Here is a 22,782-nt window from a genome sequence, read left to right as displayed (position 1 = left end):
GCTCCTGTTTGGTATTTAAACAGTAATTATGCGGGTCACTCTGAACATATAAACCTATGCAAGTGAGACCCTAGCTGGGATATCACGCGTAGAAGAGGTGAATTTTGTCATACTTTATGTGAGGTAGCTTACTGACCTGTATCAAGTATTGAAGATCCTGCTTGCTGCAGAGGTGATGAAAGAGGGGAACATAGGGTGGCAACAAATACAAAGACATTGCAAATCAAGTTACTATAGTGTTATGTACTTTATTTAACGTATGGTGCATCAAGTCCATTAACAGCAGATGGACATTCAGAGAATAAATACCAAGAGACATCAAAGACATAATTATAGATCAGCTAAGCAACAAAGTTGCGAACAAAACTTCTTCCATTGTCTGTTGAATACTCGTGTGTCAGTCGAAAAGTAGTAATGAGTTTGAGCCGAGGCATGTTACGTAGCAGCTCAGAGAAAGCATTTCCTCCCTCATATGCCACATGTAGCTCCCTGTTAATCGAGGAGAGAGAAAAAGGCATATTAGAACAACACTTGAATTTCTATAATTTGTTACAACTTATTTATTGTAATACTCACATCGAGTACACAACACCAACTATCACTGTTGTGTTGTAAAGGGGGTGCCAAGGAAATTTATCAGGATACCTGAAACTGGTGAACTGAAGTCTCCGTAACTTCAGAAGCACACAGACCAGCCAATAGTATTCTGCATGAAGTTCTATAAATTCTTAGTTTGTTATTTTGGATAAAACATTAGTTGACCATGTAAGCGGAAGCCTTAATGTCTCATACTAAACTGCACTGGCTGTGTTGTCTAAAATACTTTGCAGTGTTCTTAAGACATGTCTGAGGGAATGGGCAATGCAGTGATCGAAAGCTGGGAATGATATTCACAGTTGAGGTTACGGCTAAATTTTTATTGGGCTATGCACTGTTAACAACTGGACCTTCCACTCAATGCTAGCTGTCGCCTCTGCCACCCGAACACACACTCCGGACCGATTCAAAGTTCCACATGTCACCACTATCGTCTGCATCATATGCTTGCATTCCCATAATTTCCCTGTCCCTTTGTCAATTGCTGGGTAGGAGGACAATTGTCGGTAAGCCTCCATACAATGTCTGACTTCCCATGTAGCAGAAAATTATATACTATCTATTCTTTTTGGTATGTACATTCTTAGAATTCAGTGGCACGCTGCAAGATTTTTTACCAGTACGTTTGATTAATAGGTGACTTGTGGAATTGCTCCGTCAACTTGAAGCACAACCCGTGGAGCAAAGATGACATTCTTTTCTCGAATCACTTAAGAGTTTAGAGAATGGTAGTTGCAAAAAAGTGTAGAATGATTCTACTGCCACTGACATATCGTGTAATGTATGTAGACGGTGTAAGGACAAATGCACACGATGGTCGATGGGAGCTGGTGATCTGCACCCTTAATGCCGATGCACGGTTTGGTTTACTGAAGCAGCCCATTTTCATTTGGACGGGTTCGTCAATGAGCAAAATTGGTGCATTTGGGGCACCGAGAATCCTCATTTCGCAATCGAGAAGTGTCTTCACCTTCGACGGGTGATTGTGTGATGTGGAACTTCCAGTCGATCGGTGCAATATTCTTTGACGGCTCAGTGAGTATCAAATGGTAGTGAAGGTTTTGGAAGACAATTTCTTCCTCATTATCCAAAGTGACCCTCATTTTGACAAGATGTGGTTGTTGCAAGACTGAGCTCGACCCCATCAAAGCAGGAGAGTGATGTCCTGGGGAAGTACTTTGGAGACCGTATTCTGGCTCTGAGGTACCCAGAGGCCACTGACACTGGCCCGGATAGGCTGCCAAATTCTCCAGATCTGAACGTGCGCAACTCCTTTTTGCAGGGCTATATTAAAGAGAAGGTGTACAGCAATAACCCCAAAACCATTGCTGAGCTGAAAACAGCCATTCAGGAGATCATGAGGGCATCAATGTTCTAACACTCGAGTGGGTCATGCAGAATCTTACTATTTGTTTATGCCAAATCATTGCCAATGATGGCAGGCATATCGACTGTGTTATAACCTAAATCGGAATATCTGTGGTGATGTGTGTGCACGGAGTAGTTTGTAACTAATTTTTTTTGTTCGTATACTTCAATAATTGTAAATCTCCACTGTGTTTTCACACAGGGATGGGTGCCAAATACACACACTGATTAGTACTTTATTCGTGCAGAGGACAGATGCAGCAGTACTACCCACCTGAGCTTCTTTAGTCTGCCAGGAAATTCACGGAACGGCACAGCTCCGATATTGGAGCTGTGCACAATATCCAGGCACCGCAGTTCCTTCATGTCCAAGATCCTGCGAAGGCTCGGTTGCAGCACAGACAAGTCATCGAGTGCCCGGAGGACCAATGTGTGCAGAGCTGGTAGCTGTGATATAAAAGCCATGCAAGCGCCACCCAACCTTTGGCACCCAGAAAGCTCCAATCTGCAAAAAACAAAACATAAAGGTACCAGAAAGTTAATTACACATTGTAAGAGCTGTGACTGTTCAGTCCAGAAGAACTGGTGGTCTCCAAACCGTGGTGTGCGGAGCGACATCCTGTCAGCTGGTGGATACTCAGTGGCGAAATTACAGTTACAGAAAACTGCTTTGCACATGTTAGTTTACTAATTACTACATTCCCAAAAATAATTCAAAACTGACGTGTGTGTTGCGATGACATTTGCAATGAAACTCATTTTGAAGTCAACAAAATACACAACTTACTTAACTATACGATACACCACTTTATTTAATAATGTGACACTGTAATGCCACACACGGGTTTGAGGTTTCCGAATTACTACTAGAAAGTTATTTATACTGTGTACGTGTATACATCCGTATGAAATGTTCCTCCATGTAAATGATGTTAACTCATAATAATTTTTATACCTTGTAATTTCTTTACAGATTTTCTTTCGAAAATTTTATTTATTCTAATACATCCGTTACTAATATTACCAATTACTAAAACTTTTGTATACGATTAACGAAAAAGGTATGACAAAACTGCAGTGCTAGACAGACACACCTAAATACATTTGTTTCCTAGACAAAATCACATACACTTGTCACTCACTGGCTGTCCTTTTACAGTTTTAAGTCTACAACAGTGCATTTCTGACCTGTAGTTCTCTGGGAAAATTTTCTGAATTTGAAGTCCTCTGTCCTGGTCTCAACTTATCAGCTTGTTTCATTCCATCCTATGTAATATAAAACAGAACAAATTAACATACATTAATAATGGAAGTGTGTGCACGAATAATGCTGCATGGCACATTTTGTAGTTTTTAGGAAATTGACAAAAATTAATTCCACAGAATTACTGCAAAACAATAATTTTATAGCAGATATGTATTGTTTGTACATACAGACTCTTGAAACTACATTGTGCTTTTTAAAATTGCACTAAGCACACTTTTTTTGAAAATAAGTACGTATTAAAATGGGAAAAATACTGTATAGCAATGAATGGGCAGATCATTCTGTATTCTACTGCAATGGTGAAGTTGTCTAGAATCTAAAAGTTGTAAGAAAGAAAATTATGACAAGACATAAAATAATACTTATTGTAAACTGATTTCTTTGGTCCTCAAAAAAGTAAGAGAGAACGAGCTTTTATCAAGTTGAGACACACATCTGTTACATAAAACTCAGTCATAATGTCCAATGGATCCCTTTTCTTCTCTTTATGAAGTTTCAGTGCCCCACGGTAGAGCAGTTGGAAACCAGAAGGCAATGGAAAATTTTTTTAGTTGATGTTCAAAACCACATTTTAGAACAGCACGTGTGTCCATGACGCACATTTACATCTTACAGGATCGTCACTACACAGCTCTGACCTGAGTACATCACAACTTTTCAAACCATATGGCTTTCTTAAAACCAACTCGATGGATCCTATGCCCTCGATGTCTTCCAGCATCATTTCCTCGATGGGCAGTTTTTAAGGACTGACAAAGGATTCGGCAATGACATACTTCTATCCAGAAGGAACCATAACTCTTAACACTTTCTTTTCTTGATCATTGCGATGTTCCAGTCGTTACGTAGGAGACTGTGACTTGAACATAACTTCTGATGTATTCCTGTAACGTACATGCATCAAAATAAGTTTTGCCTCACCTCGCTTCCAAGACTTCCGAAACCCGTACATAAAATTGGAATTGAGATCAACATAATCATTTCCGTCCATTTTATTGCTCACGAAAACCACACATTGCATGTTGTACCACACTACAGCGAGACCTTGAGGCGGTGGTCCAGATTGTTGTACCTCTAATACCAAGTAGCACGCCCTCTTGCACTGATGCATGCTTGTGTTTGTCATGGCATACTATTCAGAAGTTCATCAAGGCACTGTTGGTCCAGATTGTCCCTCCCTTCAATGGCAATTCGCCGTAGATCCCTCATAGTGGTTGGATAGGGTTCATGTCTGGAGAACATGCCGGCCACTTTAGTCGGGTGATGTCATTATCCTGAAGGAAGTTATTCACAAGATGTGCACCAATGGAGGTGCAAATTGTTGTCCATGAAAACAAATGCCTCACCAATATGCTGCTGACACGGTTGCATTATCGGTCGGAGGATGGCATTCACGGGCACTTCCATGACCACCAGCAGTGTACGTCGGCCACACATAATGCCATCCCAAAACGGCAGGGAACCTCCTCCACCTTGCTGCACTCGCTGGACAGTGTGTCTCATGCGTTCAGCCTGACCAGGTCACCTCCAAACACGTCCCCGATGATTATCTGGTTGAAGGCATATGTGACACTCATCTCTGAAGAGAACATAATGCTAATCCCGAGCGGTCCATTCGGCATGTTGTTGGGCCCATCTTTACCGCGACGCATGATGTCATGGTTGCAAAGATGGACCTCACTGTGGGCGTTGTGAGTGCAGTTGCGCATTGTGCAGCCTACTGCACACATTTTGAGTCTTAACACAACATCCTGTCACTGCATGAAAAGCATTATTCAACACGGTGGCGTTGCTGTCAGGGTTCGTCTGAGCCATAGTCCGTACATAGCAGTCATCCACTGCAGTAGTAGCCCTTGGGCGGCCAGAGTGAGGCATATCATTGACGGTTCCTGTCTCAGTGTATCTCCTCCATGTTCAAACAATATCACTTGGGTTCACTCCGAGACACCTGGACACTTCCCTTGTTGAGAGCCCTTCCTGGCACAAAGTAACAATGTAGATGCGTTCGAACCAAGGTACTGACCGTTTAGCCATGGTTGAACTACAGACAACGTGAGCTGTCTCTTCCTGGTGGAATGACTGGAAGTGATCGGCTGTCGCCCCCCTCCGTCTAATAGGCGCTGCTCATGCATGGTTGTTTACATCTTTGGGTGGTTTTAGTGACATCTCTGAAGAGTCACAGGTACTGTGTCCGTGATACAATATCCACAGTCAACGTCTATCTTCAGGAGTTCTGGGAACCAGGTTGATGCAAAATTTTTTGTGCTGGTCAGATAGAAACGTAGTGCTAAAACTCTCCAGTTATTGTTCTGTCTGGCACAGCAACCAGACTGTACAGTCACTTTGTGTTCCATACCTCCCTTCTTCAAGCATATTGTAATTGTTCACCACAGACTTAAGCAGACAAGGAACTATTTTGGCCGAACCTCTCCATGCGGTGGATTCATCTCACAAATTTACTGTGATGTTTCCAGTACTGACGTCACGAACTGTAAAATTATGCCATGACAGCTGTCTTCTGGTAGAATACCTTAGAATGTGTCAATGTAGGCCAAAGTAAACCTTTTTGTAGGTCAACACACATTCCACGTACACTGTTGTTCCTTTTAGCCATTTTCATATCTGTTTTTAGCGTTTCGTGTGCTCGGTCTGCTTTCGCGTGATGCAACTGACTAAAGTGCGATGTTGTGCAGTTCTATTTCATCTAAAGCTGCAATCATTTTGTGAAACAACAAATCTCACTGTCTGTAAATATCTGACCTAGGTGTTCCAAAACACAAATTAAAATCTGCGTGAAAAACACACTGTTAGTATGACCTGCTTATTGATTTATCAGGAAACTTTTTGGTATACAATCAATACATTCTGCACAGGTTGAGATTGGGGTGCAGACGTTCTTTTGAGGATTTATTCCTGCTGTAATAGCTCATGTGCTTTGGGAAACTTGCAATGTGTTCCTGAATCTGAGCTCTGTCATTTGATAAAATGTTTTCCGTGACCATTTTTAGGAGGGGCCATCCCATCTTTTAGTTTATGTTGAAGAGCTTGTATTCATTGTTGGATAATGCAGAATATTTCAAGCAATGTTCTTTGACACACTTCTTTTGACAGGACTTTGTATTTGAAAGTAGCTCCTTTCCATGAAGTATCTTCTGTCTTTCTTTTGTCTGGTTGGCACATGTATTTCCACAGATTTTATCCAGTAAATGGACTCATATCATGACATGATATTCTTTTGACAGCTTTAACTTAATTTCCAGTCTATGTTCTCACATCTTTCTTTTGGGGATACTTCTGGATTGCATACACGAGCCTGAATATGCAGACAGTATCATTCAACTGGATTCCAATATTTCACATTCTCTTTTAATAATATAGCAGTGCTCAGATTGAGCATTATACTTTTTCATTGATGATAACTACAGAACTGTAGTTAATTTTATTCATGTTACATATTCTTACTGTAATGTTTTCGGAAAATTCAAATAATGTATGTTGCCAGAGCCATGTACTCCACAGGACACACATGCTACTCTATACAGGGTGTTACAAAAAGGTACAGCCAAACTTTCAGGAAACATTCCTCACACACAAATAAAGAAAAGATGTTATATGGACATGTGTCCGAAAACGCTTAATTTTCATGCTAGAGCTCATTTTACTTTCGTCAGTAACATGATCAAATTGTAAATTTTCACAATCAACATGTGTGGGCTGACGAGAATCCGCATGCAATTGTGCAATCACGTCATCAACACATATTTTCTGTGAACGTTTGGGCAGGCATTGTTGGTGATGTCTTGATTGGGCCCCATGTTCTTTCACCTACGCTCAATGGAGCACGTTATCATGATTTCATACGGGATACTCTACCTGTGCTGCTAGAACATGTGCCTTTACAAGTACGACACAACATGTGGTTCATGCACGATGGGACTCCTGCACATTTCAGTCGAAGTGTTCGTACGCTTCCCAACAACAGATTCGGTGACCGATGGATTGGTAGAGACGGACCAAATCCATGGCCTCCACGCTCTCCTGACCTCAACCCTCTTGACTTTCATTTATGGGGGCATTTGAAAGCTCTTGTCTATGCAACCCCGGTACCAAATATAGAGACTCTTCGTGCTCGTATTGTGGACAGCTGTGATACAATACGCCATTCTCCAGGGCTGCATCAGCGCACCAGGGATTCCATGCGACGGAGGGTGGATGCATGTATCCTCATTAACAGAGGACATTTTGAACATTTCCTGTAACAAAGTGTTTGAAGTCACGCTGGTACATTCTGTTGCTGTGTGTTTCCATTCCATGATTAATGTGATTTGAAGAGAAGTAATAAAATGAGCTCTAACATGGAAAGTAAGCATTTCCGGACACATGTCCACATAACATATTTTCTTTCTTTGTGTGTGAGGAATGTTTCCTGAAAGTTTGGCGATACCTTTTTGTAACACCCTGTATAAATACATCTTTTTAGAAAACCCATACAGCATTATTCCACTCACATGCGTCAGAGGCTGTTTCACGGGAACTAACTTTCCTTTTCACGATTTATTTTGCAATCTGGTATCACAAAGCCTATTGGTCTTAATATCCTGCCAATTACTGATGTTAATTTTCCTTTTCCACGCATTATTTGCAGATTTCAAACCACTGACAGTGTTGCCTTACTATACTCAGCCATTCTCATAACATACAGCACTGTTCACACAGAGGAGCGAAAACTGTTTAGTGCTGCCCTCAGACGGTAAATCGATCAACTATTACAGCAGGTGATGTATGCTACATTATTCTCCACAATTCTATAAAATTTCAAAATTTGCCATACAGCATTATTCGTGTGCACGCTACAATACATGAAAACTACCTCAGCTGCACTACTACGCTTTTGTCATGTTAGGACCAGTTTCACCTGTCGATCATCACCAGATTGCCAAGTTACGCTTAGGGCGTGACACAAATGGTCTGTCTGCTGAATGTAATGTTAAAGACCAAATTGAAAAACACGAATTGTAAACACCCTGCTGACTGCCGAGCGGAAGTACGGCGAGCAAACGTGTAGTAAACTCAGAGCGAGCAGATTCCTGTTAATTTACTCTACAGAAGGAGCCTGTCGTGACTGGCTCTGCCTGTCACTGTGTAACTTGACTTAACACCCGTGGGACCTAACATTCACCAGTCAGATATACTACTCACATTTCCAAGTGTTCCAGACGGTTGATCATAGCCAGAGCTCTGTCGGTAATTCTCAGTGAAAACCTCAACCTCAGTTCGCGCAGATTAGGACAGCCCTCTGAAATGGCAAGCACCGTGTCGTCCTCGAGGTCACTGGCAAATGGCAGCTGCAGCCGTCGGAGCTGTGTCAGACATCCGGGCCTGGAATAGCAAAAAAGAAAGATGTATAATGGAGTTTCGGGTAGGACTACGTACTCCACGAAAAAATTTGGATGTCTCCACTGATGTCCACAGAAAGAGAAAGGGTGTCCCATAAAGAATGCAATTTATAAATTGAGCAGCCCTTTCAGCTTGTTAGGTAGCTGGACCTGAAATTTAAGCGACTGTTACCAGTCGGTACTGCAATTACCTATCGTCACGGTGAGTTGGCATTTGCGCTTATTGGTGTCAGCTAAAATGGAGCGATACACGACGGACCAACATGTCAGGACTTTGAAAGTGCATGTTGAGTTTGGTGAATGTTATGCAGAGACAGTCTGAAGACTGTGTAATTTTTGGTAGGCAAAATGCACCTATGTGTCAACAGCGCAGAGACTGGTGAGGAAATCTGAACATACAGGATTGACAGAACATCAAGTCACCTGGACGTCCAAGTCCACGTCCTCATTCCCATCGTTCGGTAGATAATATCACTGTTGTCAGTGAGAGCGTCACTACGAGCCATTCTCGAGGGTCAGCCGTTCCGAGAAGCAGTTCGCATCAAATTTTAACAAAACACCTGCATTTGCATCCTTCTACAACCCAACTAACACGCGAGCTGTAACCAATGGACCGTTTGAAGTAACGAACATTTTCCGACTGGATAGTCACAAAACAAGAATTCGATAGCAATTTTTGTTACAAAAATAATATTCAGTGATGAGGCACACTTCCAGGTTAATGGTTATGTGAATAAACAAAATTGCTGGATTTAGGGCACGGAGATTCCTAGCATGGTCTGCGAGAAGTCTCTTTATCTGGAGCATGTCACCGTTTGGTACCGGTTATGGGGTGGCAGATTAATTAGGAAAAAATTTTTTTAAGACAGTGACAGGTGATCATTATCGCCACGTGACAACACAGTTTTTATGACTGCAAATGCAAGAACTGAATACGGAAAACATGTGGTTCAAACAGGCTGGGGTAACCTACTGCACTGCCAGGGAAATAACGAGGTTGCCGAGAAAAAGATTCTCCGCTACAATGGCGATCAGAATTGACTACTGAGATCATCTGATTTGACACTGTGTGACTTTTTTGCAGCAGTGTGTCAAATCTTGTACTTACGTAAACAATCCACAAACCATCCCTCTACCCGAGGCAGGGATTAGACGTGTCATAGGTCAAATTCAAGCAGAACTTTGCTCCAGAGTCATTGAAAATTTTGCCAACAGAGTAGATGTGTGCAGATGTAGCCGTGGATATCTGCCTGACATTTTGTTTCAAGTATAATTGTAGTCTGTGTGTTTCATATCGACATAATACTACCAGTAATCTTCAAATAAATTGCGTGTTTTATTATTAAATTAAAAAATGCAGTCTTCATGGGACACCCTATACTATTCTACACCGTCATAATTGATACACTCCAAATGCTTCCATTCTTTACACTGTCAAGCGGCAGAATCATTCATCACAGAATTTGAATTCAACATAATCAAATATGAATTCTCCATCACAAGTGAATGTGAGTGTTCATTGTTATCAATCTAAAAATACATAATTTACTCCTACTTCTTGACCTTTCAACAATTATGGCACTCTTAACACAGCCAGCCCTCAGCCATTTTTGAGTATATTATTTCACACAAAAAAACTGTACAAAACTGTAGAAATATTATCCGTTTATCATTTACGCAACCAAAGCCAACACTTCACAATTTTGAATCCAACAATGAAGCACATAACATAATGACGCACCGCCGACGATCGAAATTCACACTCACTGTTCTTCCTGTCTCCAAATACATCTCGCATGATCCTGGTCCTAAAACCGGCGACGTTATACGTAACGCAGTCACGAAGATATTAGCAAAAGCACTTCATCACTCCTCACTGCAGTGCTTTCTCCAGATCTCGGACATTATGTAATCTTCCAGTAGTATTCCTTGATCCCACAGGTTGTGTACTAACAGCATATCGCTTATTTCAGTTAAGTTGTACCATAAAGCACTTTTATCCCTAATGTGATGCAGTATTATTTTATTAGTTACTCAATCCAATCCTCCTGCCTTCCAGTCATGGTCTACAATGTACTTCTTCACGAACATTAGTATGAATATCTCCAAATGTTCTAACCCTTTTCTTCCCATTCCACCACTCATACTGTTTCCTTCATAAACACCTCTAAGTTGTCAATGAATTTTGAAACCTTCATGCAATATGCACATGGAGACTGGATCACTGTGCATTGCTCACACATGGCAGGATTTTCAATAAATTGTGGCACTTTCAATAAACACAAAAAAAGTGCAACGACAAATGCTTCTGTCATGTCACTACCAGTAACCAGTCGGTGAAAGGTAACAGAATGCACCCGTGGATCACTGAACACAGGATCGCAGCTGCCATATTTAAATCAAAAATTACATCTATATCTGCCAGGTGTACCGGTATGAAATGAGCGTTTTTTTCTGATAATGAAACACTAATTTTGAATTGAAAAGTAAAAATATTTTATTCAGAGTACTGATCATTGCTTTCTATACATTTTGACCACCTTTCTGGCAATTTGTGGACACCACGCCAATAGAAATATTCATTTTTTGAAGCAAACCAATCAGACACCCAATTTTCAACTTCTTCGTAGGAATCGAAGTGTTCCTCAGCCAATACGTGTCCCATTGATGAAAACAAATGGTAGTCGGAAGGGGCCAAGTCTGGTGAATACGGCAGGGTGGGGTAGCAGCTCGCAGCCAAGTGTTTTGATTGTATCCTGAACCAGTTTTGCTTTGTGTGAAAGGTGCACTGTCGTGTAAAAAATTTACTTTGCCATGTCTTCTGGCCCATTCTGGTCTTTTTTACGATCAATGCATAGTTCAAATTGATCATTTGTTGTCTTTAGCAATTAGTATTCATAGTTTCACTGGGTTTTAGAACCTCATGATACACCACACCTTTCGGATCCCACCAAACACAGAGCATTGTCTTCTTGCCGACTCGGTCTGGTTTTGCAGTCAATGTTTATGGTTGTCCCGGATTAATCCACGATTTTTCCCCATTTAGGATTCTTAAAATAAATCCATTTTTCATCGCCAGTAACAATTTGATGCAAAATTGATTTTCTTTCATGTCTTTGAAGCAAAATTTGACAAATGGTTTTTCGGTTTTCCATCTGTCTTTCATTCAAATCATGTGGCACCCATTTTCCACACTTTTGGATCTTTCCCATAGCCTTCAAACGGTCAGAAATTGTTTGTTGTGCAACATTTAGCACTGTTGCCATTTGCTTCTGACTCAAAGTCCAATATTGCTTGCAATTCGGTGTCTTCGAACTTTTTCAGTGTTCTTACATCAAAATCATTATTTCTGAACAGTTTAAACCATCTTTTGCATGTTGCTTCTGATAGAGCATAATCACCATATGCCTCGACAAGCATTCAATGCGACTCTGCAGCACTTTTCTTCAAATGAAAACAAAAAATTAATGATTTCCGCAAATCATTACTTTCTGGTACAAAATTGAACACTGTTAACACGATGAAAACATATGATGATGTTTGTTCCATGACTTGATGTATACTAAATATCTTTGACAGATGTCATACCAACCAAACAAAAACAAATTAAGGCTCGTTCACAACAAATGTTCCCTATTGACACATTTGTATCTTAATGCTCATTTCATAGCGGTACACCTGGTATACGATACAAACAATATAAATGTGCAGCAGAGAGTACTTTCATTTTTCCACTTATTAGGGCTTCTACCAATTTCATTTGCAAAAGCAGCACACGAAGAAGTAATGCTTAAATACACAGTAATCAATCTAATTTTGTGTAATAGTTGAGACCTACCTTCAAGCGTCCACCAGTTCAGGTTTATGAGCATTTCTGTTACACTTCTTCCCAGATCACGCAAACTTGTGACGATATGCGTTGTTGTTATTGTCATTGTCCTTGTCATTGCCTTCAGTCCAAAGACTGGTTTGATGCAGCTCTCCATGCTACTCTATCCTGTGCAAGCCTCTTCATTTCCTAGTAACTACTACAACCTACATTCTTCTGAATTTGCTCCTGTACTCATCTGTTGGGTTCCCTCTACAGTTATACAGAGGGAGAATATGTCCTACCAAACAATCTCTTCCTTTTGCCAAGTTATGTCATAAATTTATTTTCTCTCCAATTCTATTCAGTACCCCCTCATTAGTTACATAATCTATCCATCTAGTCTTCGGCATTCTTCTGTAGCACCAAATTTCGAAAGCCTCTATTCTCGTCTCACCTGAACTATTTACCATCTGCGTTTCACTTCCATATGAGGCTACACTCCAGGCAGATGCCTGAGAAGAGACTTCCAAACACTTAAATTCATATTCAATGTCAACAAATTTATGTTCTTGAGAAACACCTTTCCTTGCCATTGCCAGTCCACATTTTATATCCTCTATTTCAACTAACCATCGTAAGTTATTTCACTGCCCCAATAGCAAAACATCTACTTCTAGTGTCTCATTTCCTCATTTAATTCCCGACTTAGTTAGACTACATTCCATTTTGCTCATTTTACTTTTGTCAATCTTCATATTACAATCTACTTTTGAGACACTGTCAATTCCGCTTGGCCGATCTTCTCTGTACAGGTTCAATATCCATTGACAGTACTACATTGTATGGATCCCACACATTTGAGCAATATTCTACGATGGGTGGCAAGAGTATATTGTAACCAGTCTGCTTTGTAGGCTTGTTGCATTTTTCTATTATCTGACTTGTGAATTGAACTGTGTCACTTGTTTCAGCTACAACTGAGCCTATGTGAATATTAGCATTTGAACACATTTCAACCCAGTTGTGACTCACTATTACAGTCATAGGATGCTACACTTTTTTTGTTTTCTGAAGAGGACAATTTTAGATTTCTCACATTTGAAGCAAGTTTCCTGTCTTCACACCACTTTGAAATCTTATCAAAAGCTGACTCAATATTTGTTTAGCTTTAACAGGCAATACCTCGTCACAGATAAATGCAAGATGTGCAAAAATTCTGAGGTTACTATTAATATTGCTCCCAGGTCATTCACACACACCGTGAACAGCAAAGGTCCCAGCACACTTCCCTGGGGCATGCCTCGAGTTACTTCACCTCTCAATGCCTATCTGTCTTAGATGACATGCTACATCCTCAATCTTGTCACAAATTTCATCTTATATCTATATGATTGTCCTTTCATTACTATGTATTAGTGTGGTGAAGTATCAAATGCTGGTCAGAATATTACTTACCATAAAGAAGACACTTCAGGTTGCAGACAGATACAATTAAAACACACTCACATATAGCTTTCAGCCACAGCTGTAGTCAGTGTACACACACACACACACACACACACACACACACACACACACACACACACACACACACACACACACGAAAGCCAACTCCAGCATCTTGGGCCAGAATGCAACATCTTCGGGCAAGGATGGGGAGGGGGGGGGGGGGGCAGGCAGGCAAGGGGGGGGGGGGGTGCAGTGCTCAGGTGGGGTGTGCAAACAGGTGCCGTGTCAGTTGGTTGTGGGGCAGGAGGGAGGTAAAAAAAAAGGAGAAAACAAGAAGAAGAGCAGGGAAATACAGGTGGATGCATTGGCAGAGGGCTGCAGATAAACAGGCTGGGAGACGAGAATGGGGAGAAGATGGTAGCATGGAAACTGTTGGGTGGAGGGTGTGGGGACTGTTTGTTACCTTTGGTTGAGGCCGGGATAATTACACGAGTGGAGAATGTGTTGTAAGGATAACTCCCATCTGTGCAATTCAGAAAAGCTGGTGGTGGAGGGAAGGATCCAGATGGCTCCTGAGCTGTGGTAAAATTTGCTGTTTTGAAGAGCACACCGCAGCGCGTAGTGTAAAGCAGTCGCCTTCCGTTTCTAGTGGTGGCGCCGCTGTGGTGTCTCCCTCTGGTGGGAAAGGGGAAAAGTTGCCTGTTCACGTGCATTTAAGGGGCGCTACGAGCTCGGCAGTCGTTCAGTCTGGCAGTCGGGGCGAGTCTGGTCAGCCAGGTCAGTGTGGGGCAGTCAGTGTCTGTCCGTCGTCCGGAGTGCAAGTGTGTGTTGGGCCGCTGGTCTGCTCGAGTTCGTCCGGGCAGTGTTCGTTGGCGGTTGGATCGATCAGTTGGTCGGTCGTGCGCTGAGACACGGGATGACTTGTCCGTCTTGGGCGTTGGTGCGTGTGAGGTTGCCACGTCAGTCCAGTGGGCCGCGCCGTATAGCGAGGGGTAGTGGCTTCGCAACCGTCACGGGAGCGGCAGGGGTCGGCCCACGACGTCGGTCTGGCCGGTGCGAGCTGCTATGCCGTGAGACGGGAGATCGGCACGCCTTCCTGCGTCCATTGAAGCGGCTGGCAGCGAACGGTTCAGAGAGCGTTTTGTGGGTGCTGCGCCAGGTCTTTGCCAGACATTGCAGTTTATTAGAAGTTAAGTGATTTGAGATATGTTGTTTCATTTCACTTGTTAAATTCTACTAGTTTTCTTGGTCAGTATTTTGTCCCCAGCTTGCTCGTCTGTGTCTCATCCGCATTTATTAGGCAGTTAGTGTCTGCCTGTCTGTCTGTCTGTCGGTCGGTCGGCCATACGTTACAAGCTGCCTCTGTCATGTTTGTCGGATTCGGTGTTAACAAATTTATAGAATTAAGGTGTAAAGGCTGAATTCCTGAAATATGTTATTATCTTGCTTATCATCTTGTGAGGCGGTATATGTGTAATGTAGAGCACATTGTTCATTTCATGGGTTTTATTTAAATAGTCATTTTTATAAAGTTGCCACCCTTCCAACGTAAGAGTCCTTTTAAAAACAAATTGCACTTTCGGTGGCATAGTTTGTGTGTTGTGTGAGTTGTTAAAATTTTTAGTTTAAAGTAATCTGGTGTGTTGCAGATTTTCACCAGTGTAGTCTTTCAGAGGTTGTTGTGAGCAGTCGTGACTACGGCCGTGTTGAAAGGGAGCGGCAAGCTTCTCAGCCCGAAGGCTCATACTGTCAGTATTGTTGATTCTGCCTCTAAATAACATTGTAAGTTGATATTTTGAGGGCACTTTTCTGCTTATAAATTTTTAATCTGTTTTTGAAAAGGCTTTTATGAATAAAATTCCCATTTGTTAAATGTAATTTCATTTTCATCAGTTACTCCCTGACAAATACTTCCACGCTCATCTAGTGTGATTAAATGTGTTAATGTTCTTGGCTAGTAAATAAAGTAAATTCTTTAAGAAAAGATTTTGAAAGTAAATTCACGGTTCAGCTCCGGTAGTGAAGCAGCAATTGAAATCAAGTGTGTTGTGTTCAGCTGAGCATTGTGCCACACACTGGCCACAGTTTGGCAGTGGCCGTTCATCCTGGTGGTCAGCTGGTCGGTAGTCATATCAATATAAAAAGCTGTGCAGTGACTGCAGCAAAGCTGGTAAATGATGTGGTTGCTTTCACAGGTGGCCCGGACCCTGACGGAGTAGGACAAAACTGTGGCAGGAATGGAATAGGAAGTACTTGGTGGGTGGATTGGACAGGTTTTGCACCCGAGTCTTCCACAGCGACATTATCCTTGTGGCAAGGGGTTGGGATTGAGAGCAGCTTAGGGGTGGACTGGGATGTTGTCGAGGTTGGGTGGGTGACAGAACACCACTTTAGGAGGGGTGGAGAGTATTTCGGGTAGAATGTCCCTCATTTCAGAGCACGGTGACAGGTAATCTGAGCCCTGTCGAAGGGTGCAGTTCACCTATTTCAGTCCAGGGTGATATTGGGTGACGAAGGGGATAGTCCTTTGTAGCTGCTTCTTGGGGGTGGTGGGAGGATTGGGGTTGTGATGGGAAATGGCACAGGGTATCTGTTTGCGGACTACACCTGGGCGATAGTGCCTGTCTGTGAAAGCCTTGGTGAGACCCTCAGCATAATGAGCACGGGAGTTTTGGCACTTCAGATATGCATTCCCCAGGTAGTGAGGCTATATGGGAGGAATTTTTTGGTGTGGGAGGGATGACGGCTGTCAAAATACAGGTACTGTTGCTGGTTGGTGGGTTTAATGTGGCCAGAGGTGCAGACGGGGTCATCAGAGAGGAGGAGATGAACATCTCACAAGGTGGCACACTGTGTTGAGGACGATCACATGAAGTGGATGGGAGAGAAGGTGTCAAGGTTGTGAAGGAGCAAAGATAGGCTGTTTTGGGCCAATCTTGAAGATATCACCAATGAACCTGAACTAGATTAGGGGTTTGGTGTTTAGGGAGGCTAGGAAGGTCTCCTCTAGATGGCCCTTAAAAAGTTTGGCACAGGAGGGTGCCGTGTGGGTGATGTTCTGGGAAAGAGCTAAGGCTTGAATGTCTTCCCAGAAAATGTCCCACAAATCCATTTCCTCCTCACCCCTACGACATCCCACACACCCACCTTCTACATGCTCCCAAAATCCACAAACCCAACAATCCTGGATGCCCCATTGTGGTTGGTTATTGTGCCCCCAAGCGAAGAATTTCAGCACTAATTGACCGACATGTCCGTAATCTAGCCTCCCGCATCAAAGACACCAACCATTTCCTTCACCGACTGTCCGCCATCCCCATCCCTTTACTTCCTGGATCCCTACTCGTCACTGTTGACACCACCTCCCTATACACCAACATACCTTACATCCATGGTCTTACCACTATTGAGCACTGCCTTTCCCAACATTATACAAACTCCAAACCCACTATCTCATTCGTCATACATCTTATTAACTTTATCCTAACCCACAACTATTTCTCATTTGAGGGGAAGGTATATAAACAAATCTGTGGCACAGCCATGGGCACCCGCATGGCACCTTCCTATGCCAACCTTTTTATAGGCCATCTAGAGGAGACCTTTCTTTCATCCTTAAAGACCAAAGCCCTATCTAATTCAGGTTTATTGTTGATATCTTCATAACCTGGACCCAGGGCCTATTTTTGTTCCTTCACAATCTCAACACCTCTCCCATCCAGTTTATGTAGTCCTCATCAACCCAGCATACTGCTGCCGTCATAGATGCTGACCACCTCCTCTTTGATGGCTCCATCTGCACATCTGTCCACATTAAACCCACCACCCACCACGGAACTCACATTCTGACAGCTGTCGTCCCTTCCATACCAAAAAATTCCTCCCATATAGCCTGGCTACCCAGTGACAGCATATCTGTAGTGACAAAAACTCCCATGCTCAGTCTACTGAGGGTCTCACAAAGGCTTTCACACAGAGGCACTATCCCCCAGATGTAGTCCGCAAACAGATACCCAGTGCCATTTCCCCTCACAACCCCAATGCACCGACCACCCCCAAGAACCAGCCACAAAGGACTGTCCCCTTCGTCACCCAATATCACCCTGGACTGAAACAGGTGAACAACACCCTTTGACAGGGCTTCGATTACGTACTGTCGTGCGCTGAAATGAGGGACATCCTACCTGAGATACTTTCCATCCCTCAATGTTCCGTCGCCCACCCAATCTCCACGACATCCTAGTGCATCCCTATCCCACACCCAATCCCAACCCCTTGCCACAAGGGTCGTATCCCTGTGGAAGAATCGGGTGCAAGATCTGCCCAATCCACCCACCCAGCACTTCCTATTCCAGTCCTGTTACACGTTTATCCTACACCATCAGGGTCCGGGCCACCTGTGAAAGCAGCCGTGTCATTTACCAGCTCTGCTGCAGTCACTGCACAGCTTTTTATGCTGGTATGACTACCGACCAGCTGACCACCAGGATGAACGGCCACTGCCAAACTGTGGCCACCGTGTGGCACAACGTGCAGCTGAACACGACACACTCAATTTCAATTGCTGCGTCACTACCGGTGCTATCTGGATCCTCCCTTCCACCATCAGCTTTTCTGAACTGGGCATATGGGAATTAGCTTTACAACACATTATCCACTCCTGCATGTATCCCAGCCTCAAACTACGGTAACGTACTGTCCCCACACCCTGCACCCAACAGTTTCCACCTTGTCTGTCCTATCATCTCCTCCCCATTCTCGTTTGCCACCCTGTTTATTTGCTCCCCTCTGCCAATGCATCTGCCCGTCTTTCTACACCACTCTCCTTTCTTGTTCGTATTCTGTCCAACCTCCCTGTCCCACAATCTACTGACACTGTGCCTGTTTACAATCTAGTTCTGGCACACTCCACCAGACAGTGTTCGTCTTTCCCCCCACCTGCGCACTGCTATCCCAACCCCCTCCAGATTGCTGCTTGCAACCCACGTGATGTTGCATTCTGGCCCAAGATGCTGGATTTGGCTGTCGTGTGCGGGAGGAGAGGAAAAGCGTGAGTGAGAGTGTTTACTGATGAAGTATTTGGCCAAAAGCTATATGTTTGTGTCTTTCAATCGTGCTTGTCTGCAACTTGGCATGTCTTCTTTACAGCAAGTAGCAATCTATCTTCTCCTACAATGCTGGTATTCCTACCTGGAGTTTCCATTGTTTGCTTTTCAGAATATGACACGTATGCAGAAAACGTTCCTCGTATCCACCTCTGGTCACCTCAAAGACAGAAATTTTTGGGAATATAAACTATAACAGTGCCAAACTTAACAATGTTGATATATAAAACAGTAATAGTGACAAGTGACTTACTGAAATGCATAAGATACTGTAAGTGGTACACGTGGGAAGAGGCGCTCGATGCACAGCTCCTCCAGAGTGTGTAGCTCACCGAGGGCTCGAAACGCCGCGGTTTCGTGACGCTCGGCATCCAACTCGTTTGTCACATTGAAATTGACCAGCCGCAGTTTTTTAAGTGAAGTGTTATACTTTCTCAGCAGCTGCACAGTACACCTGTGGGCAGACCACACAGTTCATTTCTTTATTTCATTTACACACATAAATGTCAAAGATATGGAGACTACAGTATAATACTATAAAGAAGAAGAAATAGCGAATTCAGAGGACGACAGGGACTAATTTGTGTATCGAGGAAATGACAAAACACTAGGCGAGATACGGGAGAGGCCCTGAAACAGATGAAAAACAGAAAATCTGCAGGACGTGCAGTCGACATACTACTACTTCAGTATACAGGATTAAAGCTACAACTGGGGCTCTAGAAGACAAGGGTAGTACCTTAGTTATGGAAGCCAGTAGAGGTGATACCACTCTACAAAGAATGGTGACGAAATGTCCGTGAGACCTACAGAGGAATAACTCTATGCGATTATCACCTACATTCGACATCACAAAAACCATTCACAAATGGGAAGCAGTACTATAATTCAATTCTTTTATCTTGGCGGCTCGCGCACGCCCGCCCTGACGTGAGAGATTGCTGCATTGCCAGTTGCAAACGACACACGTGCCAAGAGAAGCAGCGCCATAGTATAGTATAGTATAGTATAGTACAGTTTGCAAACTTACGTTTAAGGGGGAGCGTGCAGTTTATGAAGTAAAGCCACCATGGCTGCATTAACCCTTTCGCTGCTACAGAGACATGCTCCCCGCATTCTGCGCTGTGTGCGATTTTGTCATAATTGCACTGCTCGCCTGTGCAGACACACGGTGTTCCGACTGCTTTGACACACTTGATCATTCGATTTCACAAAAACTATTTGACCCCAAAATTAGAAAAACTGAAAACTTATTATGATTATAATGAAGAGAAAAAGCACTAGAAATTTCAAAAAATTACATTCAAACGAATAAAATTCATGAAGTAAGACACTTCGATATTGTTTTTAAATAAAGAAAATATTAAGCACCAAACAAGGTTTGAACTCAGAACCTTTCGCTATGCAGCCAAACACCTTAACCATTATGCTAACACAGCTCATCATTCAACAGAACTCCTGGAGGACTCTATGAATTACTCACGTTTCGTCGAAGTACAATAGGAAATAAACAATTACTGCTGTTCTTTATTGAGAAAAAGCGCTTTGTGAGAATGATACAAACACCCTTCCTTGCTATCGCCTGAATTAGGAGGCTTATTGCTTGTTTGGTTTAATTAAATAATAGAATATGAAGCAACTGGTATAAAGAATGCTTTTTCCAAACTTTTGTAGAAAAAAAGTCTGGTATCAAGACATTGCTTTTGTTCAATTACTTTATTTATGACTGAACGTTTCTAAAACTGAAGTCACTCGTCCGTGCTCTGCACTGCAGTCGAGCTCTGGCAACGTCGTTCTCTGTTCATTGGCTGACTGTGTTCTGTGACTTCAGATGCGCAGAACGAACCTAAACTCGGCCGCCGTCGTAAATGACGCGCACTGTAGTAGTGGAGGGTACATAAAGATGTCAGGGGATACAGAAAATGGAGCATTCGTCATCTTAATGCAGAAACGAAGCGATTTACCATAAGTCCAAAAGCAGTCCATTGGCTTCTGGACCAAGAGTGGAACCATTTCCAAAATGACTAAGTTTGTAAACTCTCCGCAAGGGTAAGAATGAGATTTTCATTCTGCAGTGTGCACTGATATGAAACTTCCTGGCAGATTAAAACTGTGTGCTGGACCGAGACTCAAACTCGGGAAGGTAGGAGACGAGGTACTGGCAGAAGTAAAGCTGTGAGGACGGGGCGTGAGTTGTGCTTGGGTATCTCAGTTGGTAGAGCACTTGCCCGCGAAAGGCAAAGGTCCCGAGTTCAAGTCTCGGCCTGGCACACAGTTTTAATCTGCCAGGAAGTTTCTCCACAGGGTGTCAGATAGTGCGGTCGTAACAGTAGTCATATGTTGTACGCGATTTGAGATATCAGAATGAGATTTTTGCAAACGATAGCACACAAGGCACATACGTCTACGTCTACATCTACATCCATACTCTGCAAGCCACCTGACCGTGTGTGGCGGAGGGTACCTTGAGTACCTCTATCGGTTCTCCCTTCCATTCCAGTTTCGTATTGTTCGTGGAAAGAAAGATTGTCGGTATGCTTCTGTGTGGGCTCTAATCTCTCTGCTTTTATCCTCTTGGCCTCTTCGCGAGATATACGTAGGAGGGAGCAATATACTGTTTTATGCCTCGGTGAAGGTATGTTCTCGAAACTTCAACAAAAGCCCGTACCGAGCTACTGAGCATCTCTCTTGCAGAGTCTTCCACTGGAGTTTATCTATCATCTCCATAACACTTTTGCGATTACTAAATGATCCAGTAATGAAGTGCATTGTTCTCCGTTGGATCTTCTCTCTCTCTTCTACCAGCCCCATCTGGTACGGATCCCACACTGGTGAGCAATATTCAAGCAGTGGGCGAACAAGTGTACTGTAACCTACTTCCTTTGTTTTCGGATTGCATTCCCTTAGGATTTTTCCAATGAATCCCAGTCTGGCATGTGCTTTACCGACGATCAACTTTATATGATCATTCCATTTTAAATCACTCCTAATGCGTACTCCCATTTAATTTATAGAATTAAATTCTTCCAGTTGCTGACCTGCTATATTATAGCTAAATGATAAAGGATCTTTCTTTCTATGTATTCGCAGCACATTACACTTTTCTACTTTGAGATTCAATTGCCATTCCCTGCACCATGCGTCAATTCGTTGCAGATCCTCCTGCATTTCAGTACAATTTTCCATTGTTACAACCTCTCGAAATACCACAGCATCATCTGCAAAAAACCTCAGTGAACTTCCGTAGTTATCCACAAGGTCATTTATGTATATTGTGAATAGCAACGGTCCTACAACACTCCCCTGCGGCACACCTGAAATCACTCTTACTTCGGAAGACTTCACTCCACTGAGAATGACATGCTGTGTTCTGCCATCTAGGAACTCTTCAATCCAATCTCACAATCGGTCTGATAGTCCTTATGCTCTTACTTTGTTTATTAAACAACTGTGGGGAACTGTATCGAACGCCTTGCAGAAGTCAATAAACACAGCATCAACCTGGGAAACCGTGTCTATGGCCCTCCGAGTCTCGTGGACGAATAGCGCGAGCTGGGTTTCACACGATCGTCTTTTTCGAAACCCATGCTGATTCCTACAAAATAAATTTCTAGTCTCCAGAAAAGTCATTATACTCTAACATAATATGTGTTCCAAAATTCTACAACTGATCGACATTAGAGTTATAGGTCTATAGTTCTGCACATCTGTTTGACGTCCCTTCTTGAAAACGGGGATGACCTGTGCCCTTTTCCAATCCTTTGGAACGCTACGCTCTTCTAGAGACCT

General features: G+C 42.9%; 1 protein-coding gene across 4 annotated transcripts in view; it reads right to left on the bottom strand.

Annotated features, from left to right (window-relative positions):
* Nucleotides 1-223: 223 nt before the first annotated feature.
* The window catches only part of LOC124719021, a 104,133-nt gene continuing 81,574 nt past the window's right edge, over nucleotides 224-22,782 (bottom strand). For 3 of the 4 annotated variants that reach the window (XM_047244691.1, XM_047244690.1, XM_047244692.1), the window contains 4 exons: nucleotides 19,247-19,447; nucleotides 8,432-8,611; nucleotides 2,240-2,470; nucleotides 224-489 (listed from right to left, as the gene is read on the bottom strand). In XM_047244691.1, the coding sequence (XP_047100647.1) occupies nucleotides 342-489; nucleotides 2,240-2,470; nucleotides 8,432-8,611; nucleotides 19,247-19,447 (760 nt within the window). In that variant the 3' untranslated portion in view covers nucleotides 224-341. Of the gene's footprint in view, nucleotides 490-2,239; nucleotides 2,471-3,153; nucleotides 3,232-8,431; nucleotides 8,612-19,246; nucleotides 19,448-22,782 lie in introns of those variants that run through there. The other variant, XR_007005971.1, reaches the window with a different exon arrangement.

Source organism: Schistocerca piceifrons, chromosome 10, assembly GCF_021461385.2.
Source record: "Schistocerca piceifrons isolate TAMUIC-IGC-003096 chromosome 10, iqSchPice1.1, whole genome shotgun sequence".
Lineage (NCBI taxonomy): Eukaryota > Metazoa > Arthropoda > Insecta > Orthoptera > Acrididae > Schistocerca > Schistocerca piceifrons.
This window is presented reverse-complemented; position numbering and strand designations above follow the sequence as displayed.